General features: G+C 39.2%; 1 protein-coding gene and 1 long non-coding RNA gene across 9 annotated transcripts; both read right to left on the bottom strand.

Annotated features, from left to right (window-relative positions):
• On the bottom strand, nucleotides 1–4,229 carry LOC116213074 (cingulin-like). The gene is made up of 2 exons (XM_031547884.1): nucleotides 1,045–4,229; nucleotides 1–368 (listed from the first exon to the last, which is right to left on the bottom strand). The coding sequence occupies exons 1-2, from the start codon at nucleotides 4,031–4,033 to the stop codon at nucleotides 343–345; spliced, it is 3,015 nt and encodes a 1,004-aa protein (XP_031403744.1). The 5' UTR covers nucleotides 4,034–4,229; the 3' UTR covers nucleotides 1–342.
• Nucleotides 4,230–9,117: 4,888 nt separating this feature from the next.
• On the bottom strand, nucleotides 9,118–14,251 carry LOC116215522. Of its 8 annotated transcripts, none has more exons than XR_004158490.1 (11): nucleotides 13,977–14,251; nucleotides 12,743–12,843; nucleotides 12,595–12,631; nucleotides 11,974–12,201; nucleotides 11,802–11,890; nucleotides 11,516–11,548; nucleotides 11,223–11,413; nucleotides 10,797–10,877; nucleotides 10,645–10,700; nucleotides 10,389–10,508; nucleotides 9,118–10,091 (listed from the first exon to the last, which is right to left on the bottom strand). It is a non-coding gene; the product is annotated as an uncharacterized LOC116215522 (long non-coding RNA). The 8 variants fall into 8 exon arrangements; XR_004158488.1 differs by having other exon boundaries at nucleotides 12,337–12,631; nucleotides 13,977–14,248; XR_004158487.1 differs by having other exon boundaries at nucleotides 9,118–10,094; nucleotides 11,974–12,631; nucleotides 13,977–14,247.
• Between the last annotated feature and the right edge of the window lie 218 nt (nucleotides 14,252–14,469).

The raw sequence follows: 14,469 nt of genomic DNA, 5'->3' as shown, positions 1-14,469 counted from the left end.
TCAAATTTATAATCATATCTCATTTGTCATTTTCCACAATCAAAATCAAAATCAAAATCAAAGTAACTTTAACTCTGAATCCAAACGGCCCCTTATAGCCTCTGTGGGGACATCCACACGACGATATATGCAGCCTAACTATTTACAAGCATCATCACATTAAACTACGCGTTAGAAACAAGAACAGTCAAATGGGGGTAATTGGCACTCTTACTAATGATATGATAGTCTTCGAGATTCCCGAAAGTAACTTCTTCAGGCCATGCGGCTATGCTTGTTTGAATGCTGTGGTTGGGAACAATCATTAGCTTTTGGAGAGCTCCGAGCAAGCTTCTTTTCGACCTAATGGAGAAGGACATTGTTCGGGGCTGTCAGGGAGTTACAAGCAGAAAGCAAACAGAATTTAGCAAGTGTCAAATGTTAATCGACTATGGAACTTATTAAAAAGCACTAAACGCTACTACAGCAAAGCATAGCATACACGTGGAAGCAAAGCAAAAACTGACAACCTCCAAGGGTCGAACGACCCGTCCTCAACTATTAACTGAAGGAGGTCGTAGGTTGACTAACAAGGGCAAACTAAAATCTGTAGGCAACAGCTATTGCAACATCTATTGTCAACTCGAGTCATCATCTAAGCTATAAGCTTCTGTGAGGGACCCTTGAAAGTAATGGGCCTCTTTCTAGCAACTGGTTGTAAGCAATTAACAAGGAAGACAAAACCCAGCCAAAAGTTGGTCTATGATAGACAAAGTTTTCCTCTATCCCTGTAAGTTGAAAACAGGAGAGGGGGCCAACTGAAAATGGTAACATTCACATCAGTCCAGTTATTAATTGATATCCAAGAGAAAGATCATGAGAATGCAAGCTGTTATCAATCCAAATGAACATAATGGGTGCAACTGATTAGCTACACATAATGAGATAGACTGAATATCCAAACTACAAAACGATTACCTCATCAATACAGTAATAAATGACTATATGATGAATATCTGTGCATCCATATTGAAGTTTAGCCCATAAAAAGTTGAAGAAACTTACAAGGTAGAGGCCCTGACAAGCCGAGGAGTTCTCGTAGTTCATTTGTTTGACCATGCTCGGATATGGAATTCACAAGATCTTCGAGCTCATTACGACGAAACACAGGGGTCAATTTATAGACCACTATTAGCCTCAAGAGAGCCAACACCCCGAAAAAGTAATGAGGTGAAGAAGCACTCAGCTGAGCCTTCCACTGGTTTGCCAATGCCACTGCAGCTTCCTTAACCTCAGGTTCGATCTTTGGCGAAGCCGCATCTAAGTAGTGTAACAGCAATAGACAACTCCTCTTGATTTCGCCACTCCCAAATCTTCTCCCATGCCTCCTTGAGCTTATGGGGTCAACCCCCTGCATTGCCTCTAGGACCAGCTTGGCAGAATCAAGCGACATTTGAATTGTCTGTAAGAGCTTCTCTTGGACGAAGTCATTCCTCTCAAAATACTCGCAAATAAACAGCAACAAGTTCATTCCATCCTCCATAGGACAGGCAGAAGCTGATGGGTAGTCCAATTCTTCAACCTTTATAATCGGAGGAGGAAGAACCCGAGCTCCCTCTCTCATTTCAACCTCTGCCCTATTGCCCACCAGTGACTTGTGCAGCGACTGCAAGCGTTCTTGATGGCAATGCAAATCCATCAGCTGCTGTTCGAGCTGTCTCTCCTTTATATCTAGCACCCTGGAGCGCTCCTCGAGTGAAGATTTAGCCAGGTTGATTTCTTTGCTGCACTTATCACTTTGACTTCTAACTAAAGCCAATTCCATTCGACTGGATTGCAGCTGTTTCTCTCTAAGCTTAAGCTTTCCTTCCTGTTCGGCAAGTAAAGCCTTGGCAGATTCTAGCTCTTTCTTTTTCGTCTTGAGCTCAGCACTATGGTTCTTGATAGAGTTGCATAATACTCTGTACTCTCTCTCTTTTAACTCATGATCACCTCTGACTTCTTGTAAAGTTTTATGGAGGGAAGCAAGCTCTGCTTTCTTCAACCCGATCTCTTCCGATAACCGCTGCATACACTTTGGAAGAGAGACCATTTTATGCTCCTTTGATCTCTCCACTTTAAGATCTTTTACAGCCTTCTCAAGCAATGCCAGTTCACTCTTTTTTGACTCAACCTCAGCAGTGCACACCTTAATGGACTCCTTGATGGCATGATAATCCTTCTCCTTAGATGCAAGCTTCTCATTACACTCATCGATCAATGCTCTGGTCGAGCCAAGCTCTTTTTCCTTCAAACTGAGCTCCCTTGTGCATTCCTCTATCAACTTTTGAATTTTATCGAGTTCCATCTTCTTTGAATCAAGTCGATTGCAAGAGGTCTTGAACGAATCTTGCAGGGAAAGCAGTTCACTGTTCTTCATTTCAATGGCCTTATTGCATGCTGCAATGGACTTCTCGATCAAATTGAACTCCTCGTTTTTCAAGTCAAGCTCCCTACGGCGGTCGTTGATCTCAATTTGAACCAACTCCAGTTCATCTTTAGTAAATTCAAGGTCCATCAAATGCTTCTTGAGCGAGTCCTCCGTCGACTGTAAGCTCAAGGTTTTCTCGTCCAATCCCCTAGAACACTCATCGAGAAGCTTCTGAACCAAATTTAGCTTCTCCTTCCGCAATTCATGCTCATTTGTACTCAACTCAATACTCCTCTGCAGCTCATCAAGCTCCTGCTTCTTCATCTCCAACTCCCTCCGGGATCCCTCGACAGAATCCCTTACGGAAACCAGCTCCTTCTCCTTCAACTCGACCTCCTGACCACATTCAGCGATTGAACTCCTCACCGATGCCAGACAATCTTCCTTCTCTCGACATCTGTTCGAGCATTCCTCAAGCCTCCTCTCCAACAGGCCCAGCTTCTCCTTCCGCAATTCATGCTCATCTGTACTGAATTCAATACTCCTCTGCAGCACATGGAGCTCCTGCTTTTTCTTCCCGAACTCCCTCCTACATCCCTCCACAGAATCCCTCACCAAAATTAGCTCCTTCCCCTGAACTTCGGTCTCCCGAAGACATGCAGCGAGCGATTCTTTCACAGAGGCCAGATGATCCTCCTTCTCTTTGCATTCTTTCGAAAATTTGTTAAGCCTCCTCTGCATCAGGCCCAGCTTCTCCTGCCTTAACTTTTGCTCATTCGAAGCCGTCTCGATACTTCTCAGCAGGTCATCAAGTTCCTGCCTTTTCATCCCGAACTCCCTCCGACATTCCTCAACAGAGTTCCTCAGCGAAGTCAGCTCTCGGTTTTTCCTTTCAAAGGCCCTATCGCATTCCCTAATAGATTTCTCAGTCAAACTCAACTCCTCATTCTTCAAGCCAAACTCCTTGCAGCAGTCATTGATCTCTCCCTGAATCAACTCCAATTCTTTCTTCTTTGACTCGAGCTCCATCGAATGTGCCTCGAGCGAATCCTCCGTCAACTGCAACTTCACCGATTTCTCATCCAGTCCCCTACAACACTCCTCGACCAGTTTCTGCACCGCATTTAGATTCTCTTCCATCAACTTACGCTCATTCGAAGTCGTCTTGATACTTCTCAGCAAGTCATCCAGGTCCTGCTTTTTCTTCTCGAACTCCCTCCGACATTCCTCGATAGAATTCGTCACAGAAATCAGCTCCTTGTTCTTATCTTCGAGCAACACCGTGGCTGAATCCAGACGATCCTCCTTCTCTCTGCATTCCCTCGAGCAATCCTCGAGCCTTTTCTCCAAACGGCTCTCCCTCATGACAACCTCTCTCTGGAACTCCTCAGCCGCCTTCTCCACCTCCCTCTCCCTCGACGCGACCTCTGCAAACCTCTCCTCCACCGAACACTCCCTAACCCGGAGATGCTCCAGCCTTTCGGTGATGGCCGTGGCGATGGAGTTGAAATGCTCCTCCAAGTCCCGCCACTGGAGCCCGAACCTCATGACCGTGTTTGCCTGCTGCTGGACCTGCTCCACAACTCTCCGCATGCTCTGTTTCTTTAGCAGAGCCAACTCAAAGTCTTCAGTTATCTTCTCCATGGAAGAAACGACCAAGAACAGGACAAACACCGACCAAGTCCGACGACAATGAGCTCCAATGGCGAGAAGAAACAGAACCCTAAAATGGACAATGTCGGTTTCTCCTATGCTTTGGCTCTCTGCTCCGCTCTGCAGAAATTTCTCCAGAGAGAGAGAGAGAGATAGAGAGAGAGAGAGAGAGAGGAGGAGAGGAGACTCAGAAGTGTGAGAAATGAAAGAGACGTCTGAGTCTGAGAATAAGAATAAATAGGAATAAAAGAAGAGCCATTTACGGGTCGACACAGCTTGAATTTATGAATTAAGAAATGAAATTGACATCCTGTTTCGAAAGAGAACTCTGAGGGGTTATGGAGGGAAATTTTAAGAAGGGATTAAAATAATTTATGTTTAATAATTAAAAGATAGATAATTATGAAGTGTAATGGAAAAATTACTTAACCCATCATAATTCATAAAAGATTTTTATTTTCATTTTATCAATTTGAGTATTATGAATGAATAAATTGTCAATAGTCATTTTTAACTCTTCTCTTCTCACAAAATTGCAATAATACCCTCTCTGACTGTATTATCTTTGCTCGCTGGTATATATGCAACTTAAAGTGTGTGTATATATATATATATATCATTTTCTTTTGCTTTTATATATCTATATTTATATAGTCTAAACTCTATTATATATTTTATTATTATCTATTATTCATACGTCTCTACCTACCTTGATTCATATATATATATATATATATATATATATATATTTACACATATATATACATATACATATGTATTTACACGTATATATATATATACATATGTTATATATTTATTCATTATACATTTACATTATACGGACGTACTTGTGTGTGTGTATATATATATATATATACCTCTATGTATATATTGTAAAATTATAATATCTATTATTTATCTTTGTTCGAGCACTATATGAAATGAGTATAATGATAAAATAATATGCCTATAATATTTTATCCTATGCTTTTTTAAAGCTATCCAAACATGAATTATGAAGGGTTAAGAGAATCCCCTCATAAGCCATCATGTCCTACCCTTTCATAACCCACCACATCGCATCCCTCCATAACCCATCTTATCCCATTATTCAAACAAAATGATAGTGAGTCATAAAATTCAAACCTTATGAACCTTATTGATAAGATTAAAAACCAGCATGCTATTTGCGCGTTTTGGCATCTCTTTTTAAGCTTGAATTTACAAATTAAAAAAAAGATAGAGAGAGTTACATTTAACGAGTTGACACAGCTCGAACCTTATGAATTAAGTAATTAAAGCTTTATATTTAGTAGATCGACACAGTTCGAGCCTTATGAACCTCATATATAAGAATTTATAGCCAACGCGTATTACTCATGTGATTTGGCATCTCTTTTCGAGCTTGAATATTACGAATTAAGAAATATAGAGTTTTACTTCTTTTTTTTTCTTGACACAACTCAAACCTTATGAACCTCATATATAAAAGATAAGGGTAAAATGCACCCGCCCCCATTGAGATATGTAAAAATGACAAAACCCACATTTGTTTGAAAAATATGAGCTTAACTCCATTTGACATATTTGAAACAATTATTTTTTGAGGAAAATATAAATTTGGGCCACAACATTTGAATTCTTTTCTTAAGACCATACATTTGCTATTTTACTTAATAAGGCACCATGTACATAAAATGTTCGAGTAAGTCGTTTCTGATTTTTAAAATATGTTCTTTAATTTTAGAAAATTTTAAAAATTGAAAAATAAAACTAAGTATAAAAAAGGAAGGCATACGAAGAGAGAGGAGAATGACCTCGATAACGTTGCTTTGGATAGTGGTCATCGATGATGGCTACACCATCCCATAACCATTTGATGCAATTACACAATTCAAAATGTAGTGTGTTTATCTGTGATTATGATTTTTTTTGCTCAGTTTCCATCTCCGACGGGTCACCTCTGCCACCAACATACGATACGAGGTCTTTGGCATCCTGCAGTGACATCGCCTAGGCCGATGGTGGCTGCTAATGTCTCAACAGCCCCTTCTTCTTTTTGCTTTTCGTCTATGTTCGTGGTTTTTAGCTTCTTTCTTTTTTGTATTTTTATTTTTTATTTTTCAAAATAAAGAAAATATTTTAAAAAATAAGAATTTTATGTAACGTGGGTCTTATTCAGTAAAATATAAATGTATAGTTTAAAATGAAACAAAAAGTTGTGATTTCAAATTGTATTTTTTTCAAAAATAATGATTTAGTCAAATAAGTTAAATGGGATTAAGTGCCCATTTTCTCAACAAATGAGATTGGGTGTCATTTTTCTAAACCTTAAGGGAGGCGAGTTCATTTTACCGTAAAAATAAAGAACCAACTCACATTATTCATGTGGTTCGGCATTTCTTTTCGAGCAACAACCTTAGCATTAAGAAATGAAAAGCTTTTCATTTAATGAGTTGACGCAATTCAAACATTATGAACATTATATATAAGAATAAACAACCAAAATGTGTTATTCGAGTGGCTCATCATCTCATTTCGAGCGCGAATTTTATGAATTAAGAAACGAACAGCTTTACATATCATGAGTCGACAGAGCTCGAGCATGAAGTCATCGGAAACTATTGCCCCTCCGAATAGTAGTGGTACCCGCCCAAAAAGGGTAAAAAAATAAAAATAAAAATAATATAAAAAATGGGCACCTGAGATGGGTACACCTGCATGGGAGAAGATGATTGGAAATGAAGTTGAACTAAATGATATTGACTAAGCCAGATTCCCTCTGTGGGCCCCACTACAACCTTCCGCTCTTAAAAGACACATAGAAATATTCATATCAATGTACCAAATACAATAAGGCACAGGGCAATATCGATATCAATGTCGAAGAGAACGTAGTGCAATAACGTAAGTCTTTGTCTGGTGTCAAAAAATTTTAGGTTTGATACATAGATAGGATTATTTGTATTTTTTTATTAGATATATTATGAATTTTTATTTCATTATATTATGTGCTTGAATCAACGGCCTTATGTTGATCCAACGACTATAGCATGAAAGCCTAACAGAGCATTCATGCTTCCAATGCTATTATGGGTTGGTCACGGCCAACTCAATCCATAGATATATCATTTAACACAATCATTTAATACAACATTCAATACAATTAAAATTGATATTTTTTTTCGATTACATAGGAATGCTATAGATCTAATACAATAAAATATAAATCTTAATAGTTAATTAAGGTCATTCAATGAGTATCAAACCTAAAATCTCTTAATTACTAAGCGAAAGCATACGTCATTGTGCTATACTCTCTTTAACGTACAACTCGTGTATAGCCTTTCATGATGGTGACAGGAGGATGTGTTTTCTCACTGATTGGGTGGTTTGCGATATTAAATCTCGTTGGCTACCCCAATTGGAATGAGATGGCTATCGCCAAGGCCTCCATCAGCCATCCCCTCTCCTCTTCCTCTTCTGATTTTTTTTTTTTTAATAATTTGGGGCGTTAGGGGCCTCGTTGGTACCACCACCGCACCTATTGGATCGTCGGCAACCTCAATTGAGTGGAGCTGGCGCTAGTGAGGCCTCCACTGATGGCACCCCTCCTTTCGTTTTTTTCTTTTTAATTAAATAAGCTCCTCTTTTCGTTCTTTGCTTTGGAAGGTTTAGGGTAAAATTCCTATTTTGTTGAGGGCAAAAGCAAGGGAAGATAGGGGATCAAGGGCCATTACGGCCATTTTTGCACATTGGAGAAGCTAGAGAAATTTTTTTAAAAAATGACAGGTCAGCTTTCCGTTATCCACGTATGGGCCATTTGTCCGCCACAAGGCACAAATCGTTATCTTTTGAATGCCAGAAGTGAGAAATTGGTGATTTTACGTACAATTAAAAGAAAATTCATGTAGTTTTGAGAAGAAGTGAAAAATTAGAGATTTTTTGGGCCATTTACCTTTATAATGATTGTTATATGTATTTTTCGATTATTTTATTTCTAAAGCAACTATGCTGCTTAATTATCATATTGGAAAAATTGAAATTAAGTATTTGATATTTTCTTGAAATATAATAAACTACGTCAATATGTTAAATAACATTAAATAATTTCTTAGAAAATAAAGAGTTTTTTCGTTAATTGAAAAGATCGAAAATTTATGCACCATGGCAATTCGTAGATCTTTATCTAATCTATTATATTATATTATAAGTATTTAATTTTAACTCATCGGGCTTGTGCGTTGAAAGACCACCATTTGTTCGATTAGAGCTTGTCATGTAGGATGTTAGACTATTTTCTTGGCTCTTGATTGAGTGTCTCTTCACTCAACTTTTCTAATATAATAACCTATATATAAATACTTAAACAATAAATGATGAATTTAATAATTGTAAAATAAAACGAATTAATTTGGCCCCGCAAACCCTACGTGTGCATTTTCATTCACGGAAATACGAGAACAACAAAAGCATTGATAATATTAACAAATTTTTGTTTCATTAATTCCTCACTTTCTGAGCATACATGGAGTAAATTAATTTTCTACTTTATAGTTATGTGATAGATTTATGATGGTTATTGAAATTTCAATATATTCTATTTATATTAGAGGTTTTACAACATGTTTTTTTTTTTTGGCCAATATTACATGGTTGAGTAAGTTCAACTAACTCCTCAAATTGTTAAAATAGTTAACCTTTTTGATTCTCCGTGTGCCTTATTTTATGTGAAAATAAATTGAATAGTCTCCCGCGAACGAGAGTCCTCCAGTTGATCCATGAGAGCCTTCCACATAAGATTTTTAGGCATTCTCATCAATTGACTCTTCGATTCTCTGTTAATTAATATGGACAAGAATTTTCACAATTATTTCATCAATTTTAATTTTATATTTTTTTTATGAAAATCCTCCTCATACACAAATCGAAATTGTGTTACAGCAGATTATGAAAAATTCAAATAACCGCTAGCGCCCGCGGAACACACAGGCTTCAAGATTAGTTTACAATTATTAAGTAAACCTTTCGTTTTATTTTCTTAAGTGTAACTTAATAAAATCTTCCATAGTCGATTATTGAATAAAGATCAACTTTTTTATTATTAATGCATCAACACATCCTTCAAAATAAGCCAACCCAGACATACATGTGATCACAGTGCTATAAGCGAGATAGGTTTCGTTTAGCTCCTAATGGTGGCACCTTCTCTGTCATCGGCCAGTACACGGTCACGACACACACCTTTCATTGGTGCATTTGTTCCCAAACGAGCTGTCACGACATCTATAGCATTCAAATGATATTGAGCACTGTAATGCCTTCACACCTGCAGTCCGTCTCTCGCTTCAGCGCCTTGCTTCAAACATGCTCAAGAAGCCATTATTTATATCAAGAACCATTCAAGCCACTCTGAAAGAGCATAATGTACCTACAAGCACCTCCTGGGTCACTGGAGCTCTCGCAGCGCAGAGTCGGTTACCCCATTGATGTGCAAAGCAAACCATGACTTGGTGGGGCAGTGCCTAGGCACATTCAAAACTTGACAAAAACTTTGGCTTGAATATCAGAGCCTTGCAGAACACATCCCCACAACAATGATCCTCTCGAATCATAACTTAAGGGGGAGGTGGGGCAATCACCCTTTCCTTAATATAGTGTTCTAATCTACCAGCCGCTCAATTGTTTTTGGATTTTCAAGTTATGAGGGGTCCGACCGCCTTAGTCCTTGTATAAGTTTCTCGAAGCAAGAGCCTTCCAGCCCATAAAGGCAGGAGCTATATGGCCTGCTGCCTCTGCTTGTTCATGCTTTTCACGAGCTCAGCTTCCTTTGCATCCTCCTCACCTTCTTCTTGATGCAGCATAGGGACAAGAAGAAAAAGGGTTGTTAGCTACATCTCCGATATAATAGGGAGCTAAAATGAGGTCAGACTAATGACTGTATATCATCAGAGCCATCTTGAGTTTTGGGTTTGTTGGGTCTGCTTGCTTCAACTCTTTGTATAATCTCTTCCTTCTCAGCCCTGTCACCCTCTTGAATTTGCTCAGGCTGCTGAATGTATTGTAAAATCAGTATACGTGGAGAACAATCGGATACCACAAAGTTAAGAGTTCAAGCCCAAAAAATAGGTGTGAACCAAGAGATGATGGAACACAAACTTAGACATGACAATCACCGAACCTGCTCAGATAAATGCAAAGCTAACTATTGCTTCAGCCGAGCCGGAGGCATTTTGTTCATCATCAGACACTGCGTTCTCATTGGAGCCCTCTCCAATGAACCACATAAAACCAAACACGATGAAGAGGATTGAACTCAGAGATTGGCAAGAAAGGCTGGATTTACCTTGTCTATATCGGCTTGATCCAGTCTAGTAAATCCACTAGCAGCAAATTCCTTGTCAAGGAAACCAGCTTCTTTGTTTATTGATGAAAAAGCAAGGCCCGCTGTCTTCAGCATCTTCCTCTGCACGATCAGAATGATCAGCTTGCTCTTCAAGGGAAAGGTATTGAACCTAAACATTGATCAACCAAAAGGGTGATCAATGTCGGGTAAAAGACCTCAAACAGCAAAAAGTTCATTACACAAAAATGCAGCTAACCTTTTACTATAGAACTCATAGATGCAATCAACATCACGGTCAAAGACTCAAAGTACCTGAGATATGGAGAGAAACACAGGCCCACTCCAAGTTAACTACAATAAATAATAGAGACTAAGCAATTGGATTTGGAAAGAGGTTATATCTCTTACATCTGTGCATTGTGATGTGAAACAGAAACCACCCGAGGAAAATCAATCATGGTGACCTTCTCACTTCTCAGCATCATCAATCTAGGAATACGAAAATATGATCAGAAAATAATGGCCACCCGTTGGTCAAGGTAAGAAAAGGAAACTTGGCAATGAAAACCAAAAAAGCAAAAGAAACATAGAAAGGACAGAGCCAGCGAGTTGGAGAAACTATCCAATCTGCAAACATCTGTGGAATATATGGATGGAGCTAAAATGTGAACAATTAGAAGTAGATGTTTGCGTCAATTTAAATGTGATCATTGGTATACGTTGTTTGAGTTATTTTAAATGTTGACCACTAAAGAAATTAATCAAACTAATAGACATGCAAATGAGAAACGGGGAAAAAAAAGCAAGGGAGAACGCTCGAGTATCAAATAGTACCATAATATTGAATTTATTGAAATCGCAACGAATAAGTCCATTATCCACTAGGTGAAAGACCAAACTGATGATATTCTCAAGCGCCATTTCTGGATTTTGCAATTCCTTCACCTGCCCTCGGCATTGTAGCAAGCATGAGTATAATGCAACACGTTGGTTCATCATTACAAAAATGTGCTTTTGTCTACAAGCTGGTGCAAAAAGAAAAGAGCAGGACAGTGAAATCAGAATGGAGTGCCATCACTTTTCCGTCCAGGAGCTAAAAAATTTTTAGTCTGATAAAAAGAATATACCAATGTGATGTTGATCATCCATACAGGAAGAATCTGAGAATGAGCAACAGTGATTGTTAATGCGATCTTGTTATGTTTAAGATGAAGCATCACGTGCCATTCAATTTTAAAATTAATTATAAGTGTACTTTAATGTACAACCACCATACTAACTATGCCTTCATAGGTGCCTGAAAACATGAAGGCAGTAGGCCAACGAACATCTAGAATATCACTACAATCGTATATTCCCAAAAAAAAAAAAAAAAAGAGAGAGCCAAAGACAGCTTAAGAAGAGAACTCTTACAGTGGGTAGCCCTGAACAAGTGACACTACCACACAGTGCCTCTAGCAATACAATGCATTAGGAACAGGAAAACCGAGCTCTTCCAAAGCCTGATCAAGCAAAGCACCAGTTATCTCAACGACGACAAAACCCACAACAACATCAAAGTAAATAAAAACAGCACTGCGATGACCTTCATAAAGGCAAATTCTTTTTAAGTGCAGCAAGTCGTGACTAGTAGAGCCAATTGTAACTTCTGCGATGCTTCAAGTAATCACGCTTGGTCGGGACCCAATGGCCTTCCGGATGCCAAGGTGCATACCCAAAAAAAGTAATCACGCTTGGATTTGACTGCCCGGAAAGAAACTCTTCCTAGTCTGTGCAACTTGATCACTAGAATTTGACCATCCTCAGTGGCAACCTCGAAGATATATTGAAAAAAGAAAATTTTTCACATTAAATTTTAATCCTGTAAAACAGCGTATAGATATAACTGAAATCTGTAAAAGTTACTTCTTCCCAAAAAAAAAAATGTGAAAGTTGAAAAGAAAACTACCAGACTCCTTCCCCGCACCATTTGACGGCCCACTGAAGGAAAACAAAAGATTTTTGGGGATTTTACTATTCAAAAACAGCATTAGAATGCCCATCGAGCTACTCATATTTGGAAGTCATGGTGTAGCAACTTATGCTTGAGCAAGTTCTTCAAGACCTCGTACATTCCTCCACAACCAACGGATCGGGCAGCCAAACACATCAAACTCCCCCCAAGCATAAACTATAAAAATCAACACAAGAGTATAAAAGGGCATACGTGTGCGATCCTTGAGTTCCGAAGGGAGGATCCTGTTCTGGAAAAATCACGAAGGAGGACATTTAAGTGCATGGAGTATATCACGTGTCTTTCGAGCAACAATTGCTTGGAAGGAATAGAGAGAGTGAGATAGAAAACAAGGGCTCACATTTTCTATTCCCATTTCAACTGCTGTAAAAATCCTCCTTGGAAAGATATTTCAGCGCCTCAACATTGAGCTAGCATAGCTGAACTACCGCACCAGAGAATCTGAAATACACAATGCGCGACTCTGTGACTTGATGGGGTCATACTCAGAGAAAATAAACACTGTGACTTGATGGGGTCATACTCAGAGAAAATAAACACCGCCGGAATAGCTATGCTTGTCCTTAATAGAGAAACTTAACCTAACAACCGGAAAGTTGAGACATGGGAGTAGCTTAAAACAACCAGTCTATCTCTGCACCCAGGAACAATCAATTAACATATAACAACAGTTTTGCCCTCATCTTCAAAATAAAAATTAGAATTCTTTTTTCTGTATTCCATCACAAGTTCACCATCAGAAGAAAAATCAACTACAAATCAATCAAACCATTCACCAATCAGCAAGGGCAAACACTGCCTGCTAACTCAGGCAACCCCGAAAATGGAAAGTTCACCTATTTCAGTTCAGCTATCAATGGCAGATAGCGAGAAGTTGGGTCCGCCAATGATCAGAGATCTCTGAGAAACAGAGCAGAGAGAGATGCAAGGAACGCAAGCTGAAGAGGCAAGGATCTCAGGGATGAGCAAAATGAGAAGGAGGGAAGAGCCTGAGCTGAGGTTTTGGGCCTTGAGAAGATGGGGCCAAGAACTACGAATGTACTTGTCTCTATCACTAACCTCTTCTAAGGATGATGAATGACCTTACTCACTACCCTCGATCCCGAACATTATCTTGCTCGGAGTTGCCACTTGTTTGTCGGGTTTCTTCATTCTTGATATTGCTGGTTGCTTCTCCCAGAACACTGGGAGCGCCCCAGCAGAATCAGTATAAGCGGGACAGACGAATAACGCATCCGCAAGAAACCGAACTGCTTGCTACATCAATTCATGTGGCTCGAACATAATGAAAGATAGACAAAATGGAGAAAACGGGGTTGGGCAGTTGATCCCACTGAGATTCGGGGGGTCCATACGATTGCTATCTAATCGAAATCCAGAACGACCAATACACAATAGCTATCACTTTGCCTCCGTTCCGGACTAAAGTTTGAAACTTTTCTACTGCATCACCATTAGAGGAGCAAGGCCTTCTTTATTACTGCAACTGCTTGAAACTCCAATCCCAATAACCCCATTGAAGCGAAGACAAAGGTAGTGATTTCTGTCTGCTAAGGTTTTGTATGTCCACTCACCTTTGATCGTCTCTCTTTGCGGACGTCGTAGAGAGAAGGAGCTTTGGAGGGAGCCCGAAGCTTGAAGCAGTGGGAGAAGCCGTTACTGTTGATCTTGGCTGGGTGAGGGAGAGGAAGGGGAGGAGCAGCTGCTGCGGCCGATGGCTGCCTGAGGACGAGGGAGGAGAGGACCAGCCGGGGGCTCTTGATAGCTGCATTCGAGTGAGGTACTGGGAAGAAGATAGGAAACACTTTGTAGTAATTCAGCTCACGAAAAATTTGATATGAATACTACATTTTTTAATATAATTTTTATTCGGAAAACCAAAATTATAGTTTTGAATTTTGAACTACGTACAATTAAGTGTGAAAGAAAATAAAGATTGCGTATGTACAATTTGTTTTCGCGAGGGAATTCCATAATACAATCACTTTTATGCAATCACTTTTTGAACCGTTGAATTGCAATTATCGATGAATAAATAAATAAAGATCCTCTCGAACAGGCTAAAAG

The sequence above is a fragment of the Punica granatum genome, chromosome 7, assembly GCF_007655135.1.
Source record: "Punica granatum isolate Tunisia-2019 chromosome 7, ASM765513v2, whole genome shotgun sequence".
NCBI lineage: Eukaryota > Viridiplantae > Streptophyta > Magnoliopsida > Myrtales > Lythraceae > Punica > Punica granatum.
This window is presented reverse-complemented; position numbering and strand designations above follow the sequence as displayed.